The sequence below is a fragment of the Phascolarctos cinereus genome, unplaced genomic scaffold (assembly GCF_003287225.1).
Source record: "Phascolarctos cinereus isolate Bilbo 61053 unplaced genomic scaffold, phaCin_HiC Scaffold_4;HRSCAF=312, whole genome shotgun sequence".
Lineage (NCBI taxonomy): Eukaryota > Metazoa > Chordata > Mammalia > Diprotodontia > Phascolarctidae > Phascolarctos > Phascolarctos cinereus.
In genome coordinates, this window is record NW_027555847.1 from 390990830 (window position 1) to 391005815 (window position 14986).

Consider the following 14986-nt stretch of genomic DNA (forward strand, 5'->3'; position numbering starts at 1 on the left):
TATGTAGTGTCATAAGGTTTACAAAGAGATTTACTTGTTTTAGCTCAATTAAGCCTTGTAAAAACATTGTAAGGCTTTAGTATCCACAATCTACAGGTGAGGAAATAGGCTTGAGGTTGAGGGACTTGCTAGAAAAATGTCAGACATGGAATTCAAACCTACGTAAGTCCTCTTGCTGCCAATATGCTTTGTTTTATTATCAAAAAAAAAATGTATTCCAATCCTTGAATTTACCAGTACTTTCCTCTTTTCTAGTGCCTAATAGTAACTACTTTAGTAACTAATCAGGTAAATGTTTGATGGCAGGGCCAGGTGAAATCTTTGCATGTATCAGCTTATCTCCTGTTCAGTTTCACAAGATGATTATAATAGTAGAGGTGTTTAAGTGAGCCACATTCAAGAGATGGAATTGAAGGGAGCTGCTAATAGGTGGGAACAACTGAAGTGAGTGGTTGTATTACAGGAGACACCAGCATATAACCTAAAATCAAAGAAGAACGTGGCATCACCCCCATACAGAAGACGGAGCCAAGGTGGAATTGCCAAGTTTGGCTGATGCCTACAGCAGCCTCTGGTGTTAGATGTTATTCACTGCATCTTTAAAAGACCATCTCTACATTTGTATCCCTTAAATTGTATGATTATCAAAATAGAACAGAATTCTTTTGCTCTGTTCCATAGTTTTTGTTGGGTTTATGGCCTTAGACAGTAAACTCCCAAAGATTAGGGGACCCGTTTATTATGTCTTTTGTATCTTTCCATCTCCCTTTAATGTCTGATAAGGTCAGAGACCATAAAATTTTGGAATTAGATGTTGTCTTGGAAGTCATTTGACATTTATTTTATGCTTAGGGAAATTGACACCCCATCCTCCATCCCTGGCAGAATATACATAATCATGAGAAGTTCTGGTCAGGATTGATGAAGTTAAAGGGTAAAGCCTTTGGTTATATGCCATTGATATGTGAGAATATCCCCCATTAACACCTCACTTGGGACTTTGGTCATATCACCTTGATGAGGGTAGGAATTGGCATTTACTTCTTGGGGTTGTTTTTGAGACCAAATGATACAGTTTAAGCACTTTGCAACCTTAGCTCTATAAATGCTGGCTGTTATAACTTGGTGAGCCATTTATACTTTGGTGAAAATGATTAATTGAGTCTGAGCATTCTAGATCTCAGCAAGCATCCTTGAGTTCTGGCTAACAGAAAGAACAAGAGGAATCTGCAAGAGTACCTCATAGAGGAAGAGCTGAGCAAGCACAGAGGCCAGAGAACATACCTGGGTCCCCAGAAAGGGAGAATTTGCTGATCCGAGCAACTCTTTCCTAAGAGTCCTTGAAGCCTTAGAAATAACAGCCTTAGAGAGGCAGTAGCAGAACCTCTCAAAAATTCCCAGAGGAGAAGCTGAGTGAGCCTTAAGTAAAAATCACATGGCCTAAGAGGCAGAAACAGGGATGGAGCAATACTCAACCTTCTGTTGGACTGATGGGGGTTCTTGGATCCAGCCTTCTGGAAGGAAGATGAATAACCACAGGGCTATGGGTTGAGAAGTGGCAAAAGACAAAGCTGTGATTCAGAAAAATAAATCTGGACTTTGCCCTTGACTTCTACCATGGCCCATTCGAATAGTGCAGATCCAAAGTGAGGGTTGTTTCTGTAGTGGCCCCCAAATGCAGAATTTCCCCTCTCAGGTCTCTAGAGGAAATGGAAGGAGGGGCACTCACAGGAAAGTTAGGTATTGATTCTTTAACTCCAAGTGAAATATTTCTTTCTAGTTGAGTCTCAATGCTTATGGTAATGCTATGAGAGTCTGAAGAAGTGCATGGGTCCTTAGGGAAGACAGAGGATGTCATTTTTTGGCTAGCCTCGAGTTTATTTCCCTTCTTGAGAAATATAAGCCATAGGGTGCAGCTGAGAGTCTAGAGAGCTGGTTATGTCCCTGGCGGGGAGGTGGGACTGAAAGAAGAGGGAAAGAACATAGTCTTGATTGTTTATAGGATCTTGGTCTTTGTTTTTTGTCTTCTTTCTGTGATACAAAATAAAGTGCTTGCCCATGAATTGAGAGTCCTCTTACCTACATATATAGAAACTTAGACATGATGTGTATATTCTGATGATGACCAGTGAAGCATTGGTGGGGGGAAAATAATTCATATTTTGATGCTACCTTGGAAAATCCTATATGGAGGCATAAGCCAAAGAGATCTGTGTGTCCCCAAGACTGAAACTGGTCTGTGAAAAACCCTGGGGTTCTTCATCATAGATTACATTAATGGAGGAGCTAAGACTGGGACTCTGATTAGACCCAGTGCTTCTCCCATGTTGTCCCCTATAAATCTGCGCACAGGTTACTACTCGGAGTTGACATAATGACTTTGGATACATTTTCCATGAGAAACAGCCATTGTCGCTATCAGGATAACTCAACAAGTGAAGAATTTAGCCATAGATGCTGTTGTATTTCTTTTGCTTTCTTAACCATGCCCAGTGGCCCTAGGGAAGGAGATATAGAGTTCCATCCTTCTGCTGATACCAGGTTCTTTTTTATAATTGGTTTTTGGTTTTTTGGTCAGATTTATGATGCCATTAGTGATGGAATTTTCTGGAATGGAAGTGTTTAACAGATTAGCAATTTATAATCTTGAAGAGCTGCTTAGGGCACTGGTGAAATTAAGTAAATAGCTAGGAATGTCTGAGGCAGGATTTGTACTAGTACTCTTTCCCTGTGTTATATTGTTTAATGTTGAACTGGAAGAGATAGTAAGAAATACACATGCTTTTTAAAATGTTTTCTGTATTTGTAGTGTGGATCCCTTAACTTTGATGATTCTTTGTTCAATAACAGAATTACAGAATCTCAGAAGGAAGCAACCTTGGGCCATGTAGTCCCATCCATACTGGAATAAGAATCACTTCTACCACATCCCCAAGAAATGGCCTTTGCCTGAAGGCCAATGGGGGGGGGGTCCCATTAATTTCTGAAATAGCCAGTTCCATTCTTGGATAGATTGCTATACTTACTAAGTTTTGCCTTACATCAAATAGAAATCTGTCTCTGCAATTTCTACTCATTGCTATTTTGGGGGGCCAAGCAGAAAAAGTCTGATGATTCCAAATTTCCTATTTTGAGCTTCTGTTTGATCATTAGCAAGGGGAAAACCCCAAACAGGAGACATTTGAGCAGGCCCCAGCTCACCTAGAGATGGCAGCAGTGGTAGGGCAGTGGGTGAACAGCAAGGGAGCTGCTGGAAAGAGAACCACATGGGGTCAGGAAGAGGGTGCTACATGACCCTTCACTTCTCTGGTAGCATAGTTTGCTAGGAACACCTTAGAGGTTTGTTGGATTGTCTACTTTGTGCCATTTCTCTTGGACTAGGGTCTCCTGCTCCCTATCATTTGGTTATACCTCTCATCTCTTTGATTTTTCAAGCCAATTCTCCTTGAGCTTTTACCCCAAATATGTCTCTTACCCACAAGAACTATCATCTTAGAATAGGTAGTAGTTCACTTCTTCTAGTATGGTGGGTCTTTTGCAAGTAACAAAAGGATTATTCATGAAGTGATGAAATAAAAAACATTTGCCCCTTCCACTGTGCCCTTTGGAATACCTGCTCCACAATTAACAGACTTCCTCTCGCCTTAAAACTTCTTCCTTCTCCACTCTTCTTTTTTTCTCTCTCCACTCTTCGGACCCTCACTGGGGCATAACTCCTTCCTGATAGCACTGCTTTCCTTGCCATCCTTTCAAATACTGGCTACATTTTCATATCTTCCAACTTGGTTGCAGTGGGAGACAAGGAATACCTCATTGGTCCTCATTGCCATTTCCAGATTCTCCCTCTACCACTTTTACTGAGAAACTTTTCCTTCTTTGAAGTTCATTCTATCCAAATTTATCATCCGGTCTAGAACAGGGCTTCTTAAACTTTTCCACTTCGACCCTTTTTCCCATTTCGTTGTGTGACTGAGGGCAGGCACAGTGCAAAGTTCACATGCTTTGTGTTCAGAACCAAGGCCGCAGTGAAGTTGTGTGATGCAACACAGGCAAGCATTGCCAGAAACACTTTGGATTCAATATGCGTTTGATTTGAATTAATTTTTGGTTATTGCATGTTCAGTAACCTTTTATTGTTGCCAAATTTTAATTAATTTTTTTTTAAAACATTAAGAAGTGATGGCCTGGATCCTGGTGGTTATCTATTGACCCCCAAGATATTCTTCCTTTCTCAGTGAGTTCAGAGCCTATGAGTCAGGCTTTCCTCCCTATATCCTGTTCTCTTACTAGAGGACTTAAAACATATTTATGCTTCTTTAAATCCTCATCTCACAGTTCCTCAACCCACTCCTCTGCTCCACATAAAGATGGGCATAACCTTTGATCTTAGCATCATCTGCAAGGGTGCCACTTCTTTGATCACAAACTTTGATGTTCCTTTACTTGATCACAGCCTTTTATCCTGTCTTTCTCTAAGCTTTATGACTCATAACCCTGTTCTTCATTTTATTCATGGCTTCTATTTTCTCCACCTCTCAGTGCAGGCCAACCCTTGGTGAATCAGCTTAACTCTATACTGTACTCTACCCTTAAATCCCTTGTTCCCTTGTCTGGTCACTGACCCTGACTTGCCAAACTCCAAACCCAGACTACTTCCTCCTCATCTTCCTTCTTTCTTCCTATTCATGTGATACTGAATGAAGCTAAAGGAAATCATAAAACTATGCTGACTGCATCCAAAACAATTTAATGTTATCTAATGCCAAGTAAGCCGTCAGGGACCTATGTAGGCCTTCAGACTTATAGACTTCCCCTGAAGCCCAAATTTCCTTAACTGTAAAATGGGATAATAGCAGCACCTACTTTGCAGGGCTGTTATGAGGATCAAATGAGATAATATTTGTAATAGCACATAACACAGTGCCTGGCCTATATAAATGCTTATTCCCTTTCCCTCTCTTCTACTGTTACCTTCCTAAATCTTTTCTTCAGGCTAAACATCCCTGGTTCCTTCAACTACTATTAGTAAAATTTGAATTTAAGGGCCTTCTGAGAGAAGTCTGATGATCCCAAATGAAGCTATAAACTTGTTACAGGGAATATACTCCTTGTTTTTGGAGTTTTATCTTCAGCTTGAACAGTGAGGCAGCTATTGGTATAGTGGATGGAGTGCTGGTCTTGGAGTCTACATCCCCAGGTTTAAAGCTCACCTCAGATAACACAAGTTATATGATCCTAGGCAAATCACTTAACCTCTCTGGCCCATTTGCACCAATCTAAAATGAGAGTTACCGTGAGAATCAAATAACATGCAAATGATATAACTCGTGTAAGGTATTTTGTAAATGTGTCCTCTAATTATTTTTAACTATATTTCACAAGATTGTGAGGAAAATGCTTTGAAATTTTTAAAGTGTTACATGAATATGAATTATTACTAGTGTTTAAAATCTTTTGTCCCTCTTTGGGGGGTACTTGACAGTTTGCATTTGCTTTCAGGGCATAGGAGGTGGTAAACATTCCTAGTTGGGTATGTAATCTTTTGGTTTGAAGCACAACCACTTTCTTCCTTTCCCCTTCCCCCACTCTGTTTACCAATTCCTAGCCTAATGTTCAGGTGCTTTATGATTACAGGAAAATGATTGTGTACTGCCAGAGGATTTGAAGAATTTTTACCTGATGACAAATGGCTTCCACATGTTGTGGAATGTGAAACTAGATAGTAAGTTCACTTCCCTACCACACCTTATTGCCCCCACCTGCATTATTGGTCTCCTTGAAATGTTTCTGTATAATGTAATGTCTAGAAGATTGGGTTATTTCCCAGTGATGGTGAGAACCACAGCTGCTTCCTTAAAATTTGGTCAGTGCTTAATATCAACTTCTCTGCTCAAAAGACCAGTAGCTACTTCTGGAGTATGTTAACTTGATAGAAAGCAGTGGTAAATAAAAGGCCTGAGATCCTTAAACAACTTCATAATCTATAGAACATGGTATTTTCATAATCACTAAAGTGTTAGGACTATTAAGACCATCCAATAACTGAGTTGGTCTAACGCCCTCTGGTGGTCTTAAGTATAATTGGCCTGCCTGTCTGTTTCAAAGGGAAGCTAGTGACACAGTGGATAGCTTGCTGGACCTGGAGTCAGGAAGACTCATCTTCCTGAATTCAAATCTGGCCTCAGACACTTATTAGCTGTGTGACCCTGGGCAAGTCACTCAACCCTGTTTTCTTCATCTGGAAAATGAGCTGGAGAAAGAAATGGCAAACCTCTCCAGTATCTTTGCCCATAAAAACCCCAAATAGGCTCATGAGGAAGCAGATGTAACTGAAAAACAAGTGAACAGCAAAATGTGTTTCAAAGAAATTAGCACAGAAAGTAATGTATTTTTGTTTTATGACAATCTGCAGTCTCCTCAGCTGCCTTGCCTTTTCATTGCTTCATATACAGAAGTAAATAGCTGGGACACGTGGGACATATTAATCCACCAAAAAAAAAAAAAAACAACCCAAAACCCAAAAACCCAGCTCAAGGCTCAGGCCCTAGCTTGGGAAGGTGTGCAAAGGCCCTGCAGTTAGTTATTTGATTGTCTGGCTGGTATATTGACTTGTTCCTCCAGCTAGGTCAGCCTCAACATTCCTCTCATTTTACTCTTCTTTGTAGATTTTATAAATTAAGATGAACCATTTTCTTATGCAGAAGAAATAGAAATAAAAAGTAATAATAACAATAATAATAATAGCAGCTCACATTTATCTAGCATTTTAAGGGCAGTAATTCACTTCCCTCCTAATAATCCTGTGAAGTTAGTAGTAAAGCATTTTTTCCCATTTACAGGTGAGAAAACTGATATACAAAGAGGTTAAGTGATTTGTCCAGAGTAATAGAGCTAGATCAAGGGAATGTAGTAAATATAGTTTACCTAGATATTATCAACGAGGTTGCTAAAGTATCTTATACTATATTTGTGGAAAAGATGGAAAGATATATCACATGATGGTACAATTAGATTCAGAACTTTTTGAATGGCCAGATTCATCAGTTACTAATTTCAGGGTTACCCTAGAGGGAGGTATCCAGTACAGTGCCCTTGCCCTTGGAACTACTGTTTAACAATTTTATTAGTGACATTTATAAAGGCCTAGGAGGCATATTTGCAGATGGCACAAAGCTAGAAGAGATAACAGTCAGGATTCCCCTCCTTCCCATACACAAAAAACATCTTGACAGGCTAGAATGTTGGACTGAATACAATTAAGAAATTTAACAGAAAGTAAATGTAAAGTCTTACATTTGAATACAGAATATTGACTTTACAAGTATAAGATGGAAAGGGATCATTAGGCAGAAGTTTGAAAAAGGCTTAGGGGTTTTGGTGGAATGTGATCTCATTATAATCAACAATGCAATATTTCAGCCAAAAAAGGTAAGAGCGAGAGAGAGAGCGAGAGAGAGAGCGAGAGAGAGAGCGAGAGAGAGAGCGAGAGAGAGAGAGAGAGAGAGAGAGAGAGAGAGAGAGAGAGAGAGAGAGAGAGAGCTCTTGTGCAGCATTGAAAGGCATAGCTTTAAGGAATAAGGCAGGGAGAGCCCTGCTGTACTTACCTTGGTCAGGCCACATCTAGACAACTGTATTTAACTCTGGGTACCATATTTTAGGAAGGACTTTTGATAAGTGTCCAGAGGAGAACCTGGAGTCCATACTATCTGAGTATTGTTAGAAGGAAGTAGGGATAGTTAGTGTGGAGAAGAGAAGAGTTGGGAAAGGTTGGGGCAGAGAGGTGGGGGTGGGGCTGATAACCATCTTCAATCATCTGATGTGTTATCTTTTGGAAGAGGGATTAAGCTTATTTTATTTGTCCCCAGAGGACAATGGATGAAATTATAAAGGGGGCAAAATATGCTTAATGTAAAGAAAAGCATCCATTTAGAGCTACCCAAAAATGGAATGAGTTGCCTTGGGAGTTAGTAGCATCTCATTCCTTAAGGAACTAGTTATTCTAATAACTGCCCACTGCCTTGTCTGGAAAACCTGCTTTTTAATCTGTCGTTTAAGCTGGGAGCTATAACCTTCCTGTTTCTCCTGGCAGCAATATTCAATTCGCTTATCCCTATTCCTCATTAACTCTTAATTTAACTCTTACCATAGAATCATTTAGTAAAAATTGCATATGCTGCTGTATCATAGCCAAAGCATAAAGCTATCCCACACACAGGTAGGAATTTTCATCATCTCAGGGCCTCAGAGTTCTCTGTCTGAGTGGCATGCTAGCATTTGTCTGATAGCTGCAATGAGCATCCTTGGTATAAAAGATGACAGCCTTCTTCTCTTTGTTGTTCACCAGAGGCATAGCTCTTAGCCCGGGCACCAAACCATCAATCAGTAAGCAGTGATTAAGCACCTATTCTGTACCAAGACAAAAAGGAAAAGTCCTTGTCTTCAGGGACTATTGGTGAATACAGTAGATACATATGTAAGCATATAGAGAGAGTGTATATAAAATAAATACAAAGCAGATTGCAAGAAAGGCTTCATTGAAATGAATCTTGAAGATAGAGGTGAAAAGGAAGAACATTCAAGATATGAGCCAACCAGGAAAGAGACAAAGATGGGAGATGGAGTGTCACATATGAAGAATAGCAAGACATTTTGGTTTCTCTACACTGTCGAGGGCAGGATGGGGAAACTATGGCTGGGCTTTGAATACCCAAAGAAAGAGAAACCTTCCATTCTTAGTGGTAACATGTAAAGCGCCTACTATACCCTAGTCTCCTTTCTCAATTTTCATACAGATTATCCCATCCCATTGGGCAGCCTGATGATTAACAGCATCATGAAATTGAACCAGCTCCACCAGACCTCTGTTTATTTGCTTCCCAATTCACCAAGTCTTGTGGACCTGGAGGAAGATGAGGATGAAGGTATAGTGGATAGAGCCAAATGATAAATTCAGAATGTGTATTATTTGTTTACTAATGATGGCTAATCTGTTATGGTTACTGTGCATCTAATTCAGTTTAATAAATGATTATTAGGTATACACTATAAGTGTAACACCATTGTAGATGGTTGGAATATGGAGATAGAGTGAGACAAAGTCCCTGCCCTCAAGAAACTTATGATCTAGAAGGGGAGATAAAGCATGAAACTAAACAACTATATTATTTGAATATAGTAAATACAAAGAAGAGTTCTAAAGTTTCTTAGGATGCGTGGAGGCGGAGAGATTAAAAATTATAAGTATCACTACCTTACAAAGCTAATAAAAACTAATTTATGTGCATCTTTTCTCAACTCTATAAAATTATTAGAGGAATGATCTGTACTTGAATCAAGGCCATTCTCTATAAAATGTATGAGAAAGAAATGAGCAGGTATTTACAATAAAATCCTACAGTGGACCACATCTTTAAAGTCACATGATTGTAGAGAGGTATAGCGAACACAAGATCTTGACGTTTCAATTCTTTATTGATTATAAAAATTGGCACTTCTCTAAGACTTACTTCTGTTACCATATGCCTAAATTATAGAGATAATTCTATTCAATGATCCTTCAATAATCAAGATCAAGAGAAGCATAAAATAGGTAGATACGTGTTCACCAAGATTGTTTGCTACTGCTTGAAGGATGCCCATCACAGAATCCAAATGGAAAAGGAATTCTCTTTAGGGGATGAGATGCTCCAGGAGCTCTCATTTTTCAATGCCACTGTGCTTGTTTCATCTCTTTCTTAGATACTAAATAAGAATCACAGCCACTAAAAAGAGTTTGGTTTAATAATAGGAGCAGGAAAAAAAACAAGTAGATGAAGAACACCTATTGTCCAAACTATGTGCATTTGGGTGAGTCGGTCTGTCAGTTCATTTATCTTGGACAGATTCTGCAGAGAGACACTGAACTAGACCTAAGTTAGATGGGTAGAAGAGAGCAAATAGATTGTATAGGGGAGATTTGGTAGTATGGTTAATCATCCCAAGCTACAAGCTGAAAGAAATATTCAATAATGCTAATATTGCTTCAGGGATACTATATGGCAATGAATTATGGAACACTATGATCCCTGAAGAATTGTAGGTAACCCAAGGACTACTACGAAGGCATAGGTAAGCCTTAACTTATTATCAATGACTTGCATGTGAAAAGGGATATTAGAAATACCATGGCAATGTATGATAGGAAAAGATCAGTTATGTTTCGAGAATGAGAGATAACAGATGGACAACCCTTGTGCTGCACTGGTGTCCATGGGGCTGTAAAAGATCTAGATGAAAGATTTGGTGAATTGGATGAGTCTTCTGTAGATACTTTATGTTAGGATGTAGACAATAGTTGAACCAAATGAAGTGTGAATATTTACAATCTACACCACTGAAGGGAATGTTCACATTGATATTCCACTAAAATATGATCTTCAGCATCCACAGGATCTCTTCAGGATTCCAGGAAATTACTTGTGGTGTCATCTAGCCCAGAGGCTGGAATGAACTTTGTCCTTACCTGTGGTTTCCTTCAAGGGTTATCTCAAGTGCTGCCTTCCTGATTCCTAGATAGACATACAGACAGATAAAGCATTTTTTAAGTGCTTACTATGTGCCAGGAATCGTGATAATCCTCAGGAATATAAATACAAGAAAACTAGATGGCTCTCTATGCTTAAGGGTCTTACATTCTAATAAGAGAAGACAGTCTAAAGGGGAGTTGGAAAGGGTGTATAGGGCTACTGTCATGGTTGCCAATGAGGTGGAGCAGTCCAGAGAATCAGGTGAACTGGGAGTGAAGTAGGCATGGCTGGAACCCCTCATGAAATGGAAAGCCTAGCCAGAGACTCAGCAATCAGGACTTTTTGTGCTCTCTCCTTCTTCAAATTATCTTGCATTTACTTAGTTGTGTGCATGTCATATCCCTTCTAGGAAAATGTAATGTTATTCTTGTGAGTAGAGATTGTTTCATTTTTTAAAATTTATATCTCTGTTGCTTAACACAGTGTCTTACACACAGTAGGGCTTAGTAAATGCTTATTGAATTAATTTCTAGTATATGGGATTTTAGCTATACTTTAACAGATGGCTAAATAGGCATCAAAAGTACAGGGTGCAGTTAGATGGCACAGTGAATAGAGCACCAGCCCTGGAGTCAGAAGGATCTAAGTTCAAATCCAGCTTCAAACATTTACTAGCTCTGGGACCCTGGACCCTGGACAAGTCATTTTGCCCTAATTGCCTCCCCAAAATGAACAACAACAACAAAAAAGCACATGAAAGCAAGCTCTTACCAGCCAGAATAGATATTTTTCTTCCTTGTACAGAAAAAGTTGCTTTCTTATTAGTTGTAGGAAAAGTTTATGAAAAAAACACTTTTTCCAGTGTATGTCATGAAATACATGTCAATTTTCAAGAAAGTTTAAAGGTAAAACTTAATAGTTTAAATGAAGAAATAACAGGATAAAACTATAAAAGAATAAACTACAGGAATACAACCACCATTATAGACTTTAAAAGATATAGATTCACAGAGGGTTGTTTTTTTTTTTGTTTAGGTCTCTCTATTTATCTCCCTTTCTTTCCTTCAAAAAGTATGGTATAGTAAAGAAAGGGACCAAAAGAGACCTGAGCTTGAATTCTACCCCAAACACTCCCTGGCTCTGTAACACATGGGCATGTCACTTGATCTTCATGAACCTGTTTCCTCATCTGTAAAATGGGGTTAATACCTGGATGGAGTGCTTAGGTCATAGGGCTCTTGTGGGGCTCAAATGAAATAAAATATTTAAAAGTGCTTCATAAAACTTTAAGTGTTATATAACTGTCAGCTGTTACTATGATTATTAGTGTTGTTGTTTAGTTGCTTGAGTCATGTCTGACTCTTAGTGACCCCATTTGGGGTTTTCTTGGCAAAAGTATTGGAGTGTTTTGCCATTTCCTTCTCCAGTTCATTTTACAGATGAAGAAACTGAGGCAAACAGGGTTAAGAGTCACTTAATTTGTATGCCCAGGGTCACACAGCTAGTAAGTGTCTGAGGCCAGATTTGAACTCAGTAAGAACATCCCATGGAGTGCCTTGTGAGGGACATGGAATTCTGGTCCTTTGCTAAAGAACATGCATAACCAGAAACTTCCGATAGGTCTCTTTGCCCCTTTGGGGGCGGGGCAGGTGGTTAGGAATAATGCTTTGTCAAAGAGAACTGGTGTCTGCACCAAGAAAAGCTAGCCTGAGAGCTATCACATTTGAAGAGAGATGGTCTCATTTGAGGACCCCTTTTTATGGTGACATGGCCAAAGGCAGCTGTCCTTTGGATTTGCAGCAGATTTCCCCATTCTCTCTCTCTCTCTCTACTAGCAGTTTGTCCACAAGTACATCTGACCCATTAGAAAGGTCTAAAGCACAGGGCTATTTACATCTATATTCCTACATAATAAAGACCGAAGATCAATTAGTTAGAACTTTTTTCTTACTTTTTTCCCCTACTGTTCAATACATCCTTGAGAATCTTTTACATTGTGCCCTGACATGGCTCAGTAATTTAGGGACGTGTTAAAAAGAGACTGTGTAATGTGTTAAATGACAATGTCTTTAAGTAGTACTATGATGTAGTAATTCCCCAAAAGCCAAATTTCCGTTCCCTTATGTCTCTGCTATACCCGTCTACTTGTGATTGTGAAAACAGAGACAAAAGACATTAAGCAGAAGAAACCCATCATATTCTCCTGTAGGTAGAATTCATTTGACTGAAATTTGAAAAAAAAATTTGAAAAGATTTTCAACTTCAATACATATGTGTTTTACTTTCCTGATATTTTCATCCTAGGAAAATCATGTGTGGGCATTTAGCCCTAGCATCTTAATAAGTCATGTTATGTTTTATATTCCTTGAACATTATTTTCAATTTCAGAGTTGGTAGCTAATGGAGACGAGCCAGAGAAGCCACACTTTGACTCTAGAAATAGGATTTTTGAACTGGATTCCTGCAATGGAAACGGGAAAGTCTGCCTTGTTTATAAAAAAGATAAACCAGGTAAATTAAAGATACTATCCTATAGGTAAGACTTTGGTTGGAATTCCTAATGCATTCAGCATTTAGCTAATAGTACCATTCCTCCTTAGCTTTTAAAAGCATTACCATGTTTGACTTTGGCTTTAACTTGAGATCTTTTTGGTTCATTCTTTTAATTTTTCAGCGTCATAGAATCCTGGGATTTAGAGCTGGAAGCAAACCTAGAGATCATTTATTTCATGGAATCATAGACGTAGAGCTAGAAAGGGGCTTTATATATCATCTAGTACAAGCCTCTCATTTTGCAGATGAGGAGACATACCCAGAGCAGTGAAGGACATGCCCAGGGTCATGAAGGTAGTACTTTAGTGAGCCAGAATTTCAACAGAAGTCTTCCCAATTTCAGTCCAGTGCTCCTCCCATCACACCACACTGCCATCAATAAAATAGACTTCTTTTAGGTCCTACCAAGAAAGGAAAGGTGAATCATTGTTAGAGCTCAAGGTAACTTACATCATTTTTCTTCATGTACCAAAAGCTTGGAATCTTATGTGTCAGTGGAATGTTCCTCTACCCTCCAATCCACACGCTAGACTTTATTAGGACCTTGGTCATACTCAAGTCACAAAGTAACCTTAAAACTTGATACCTAATTGTGCTAGGTGCTTTTCAGAATGTGTATTCTTTGCTCCCTCTAAACCCACCTCTAGAAACTGAAATGCTAAAAGAAAAAAAATACAAATAGGCAAATTAAAAAAATAAAAACCAGGTCTTTATAAGAGTGGCCTGATGAGAGATGACAAAGTCTGTAGTCCTCCCAAGCAGAGCTCTCTAGACTGGGATGTGAGACCCTTTCAAAGTGGGAGTGAAGCAAAGGCCAAAATTCTTGGATATTTTAAAGCACAGTTCACAAATAAACACATCTCCTTTTTTTCAGTGAAAACAAAACTCACCTCAAAGTCAACAAAAACATGATACACTCCACCTGACAATGAATACAGTCCATAGATTATTTAATACAAGGTCAAATATGAATCAATGTATTTCAGATTTTAATTTCTTCATAAAAGCAATTGTTTGAGAAATTTACCTTAAGTGTCTAAAGCATTTTCCTTTTGGATTTCTCATCTAACAATCTAGCTGCGTTTTTTGGAGAGGAACCTTCCTTGAAAGGAGGAAGTCAATTTGTATAGGTTTATAACTCATATAAATTGTTACCTGTTTCCTGGAATTGAAGATCAGCATGTAAACATAAAGTTAAGCCATCTTTGTGTAAAAACACCATAACATTTTATATCTCTCAGCATTCATTTTGGTAAAATTGAATGTAATGAGATGATTTTCAAGAAAACCCACTATAACTTTAAAAAAATAAAAATAATTTTAGAATGGCCATAATTTTTTAAATTGTTAAATTTATTATATTTCACTTTTTAAAAAGTGAAATGCTATCCCTTCATGATAGATAAATATATAACTGGTTTGAAGAGAAAAATTCACCAGAGCAGCTAAAATTGGTACAGAGGCATATAAGTAGTGAAAATATAATTAGACATATAAAGTAAAAAACCCAAATCCTAGATAGTCACAGTGTCATTTTTCTAGCCCAAGTCAGCACAGGGAAAGAGAGAGAAAGATCTCTGTACACTTAAGACAGAATCTAGCCAGAAGCATCACCTGGGGAGCATTCCAGAACAGAGAAAAGCTGTTCATCAGAACAGAGATCCCAGACCTTTACCAGAACATCTCCAGACTCACACCTCAACACCTTAGCACCTCAAAGGGAACAGATGCCAGCTGTCAGCTTTGTAACCCACTGCCCAGTTCCAGGTCACAGATCCAGGGCAAACTACTATTGGCAGGGATCAGCTTCTGAGGGTAGCATTCCTAGGGATGGAGGCCCCTGGTACTCTACTGAGAAAGAAGCAAGCTCAGAAGCAAGCAGCAGTAGTGTAGCTCTGCCTGCAGAGGAATAACCAGGGTAAGACCA

The 14986-nt window shown here is 38.8% G+C and overlaps 1 protein-coding gene across 3 annotated transcripts in view; it reads left to right on the plus strand.

The window, feature by feature from the left end:
* TPGS2 (tubulin polyglutamylase complex subunit 2) overlaps positions 1 to 14986 on the plus strand; it is a 51154-nt gene that overhangs the window by 22736 nt on the left and 13432 nt on the right. For 2 of the 3 annotated variants that reach the window (XM_020985711.2, XM_020985715.2), the window contains exons 3-5: positions 5635 to 5722; positions 8793 to 8921; positions 12895 to 13017. In XM_020985711.2, coding sequence (XP_020841370.1) covers positions 5635 to 5722; positions 8793 to 8921; positions 12895 to 13017 — 340 coding nt within the window. The remainder of the gene's footprint in view (positions 1 to 5634; positions 5723 to 8792; positions 8922 to 12894; positions 13018 to 14986) is intronic. The other variant, XM_020985714.2, reaches the window with a different exon arrangement.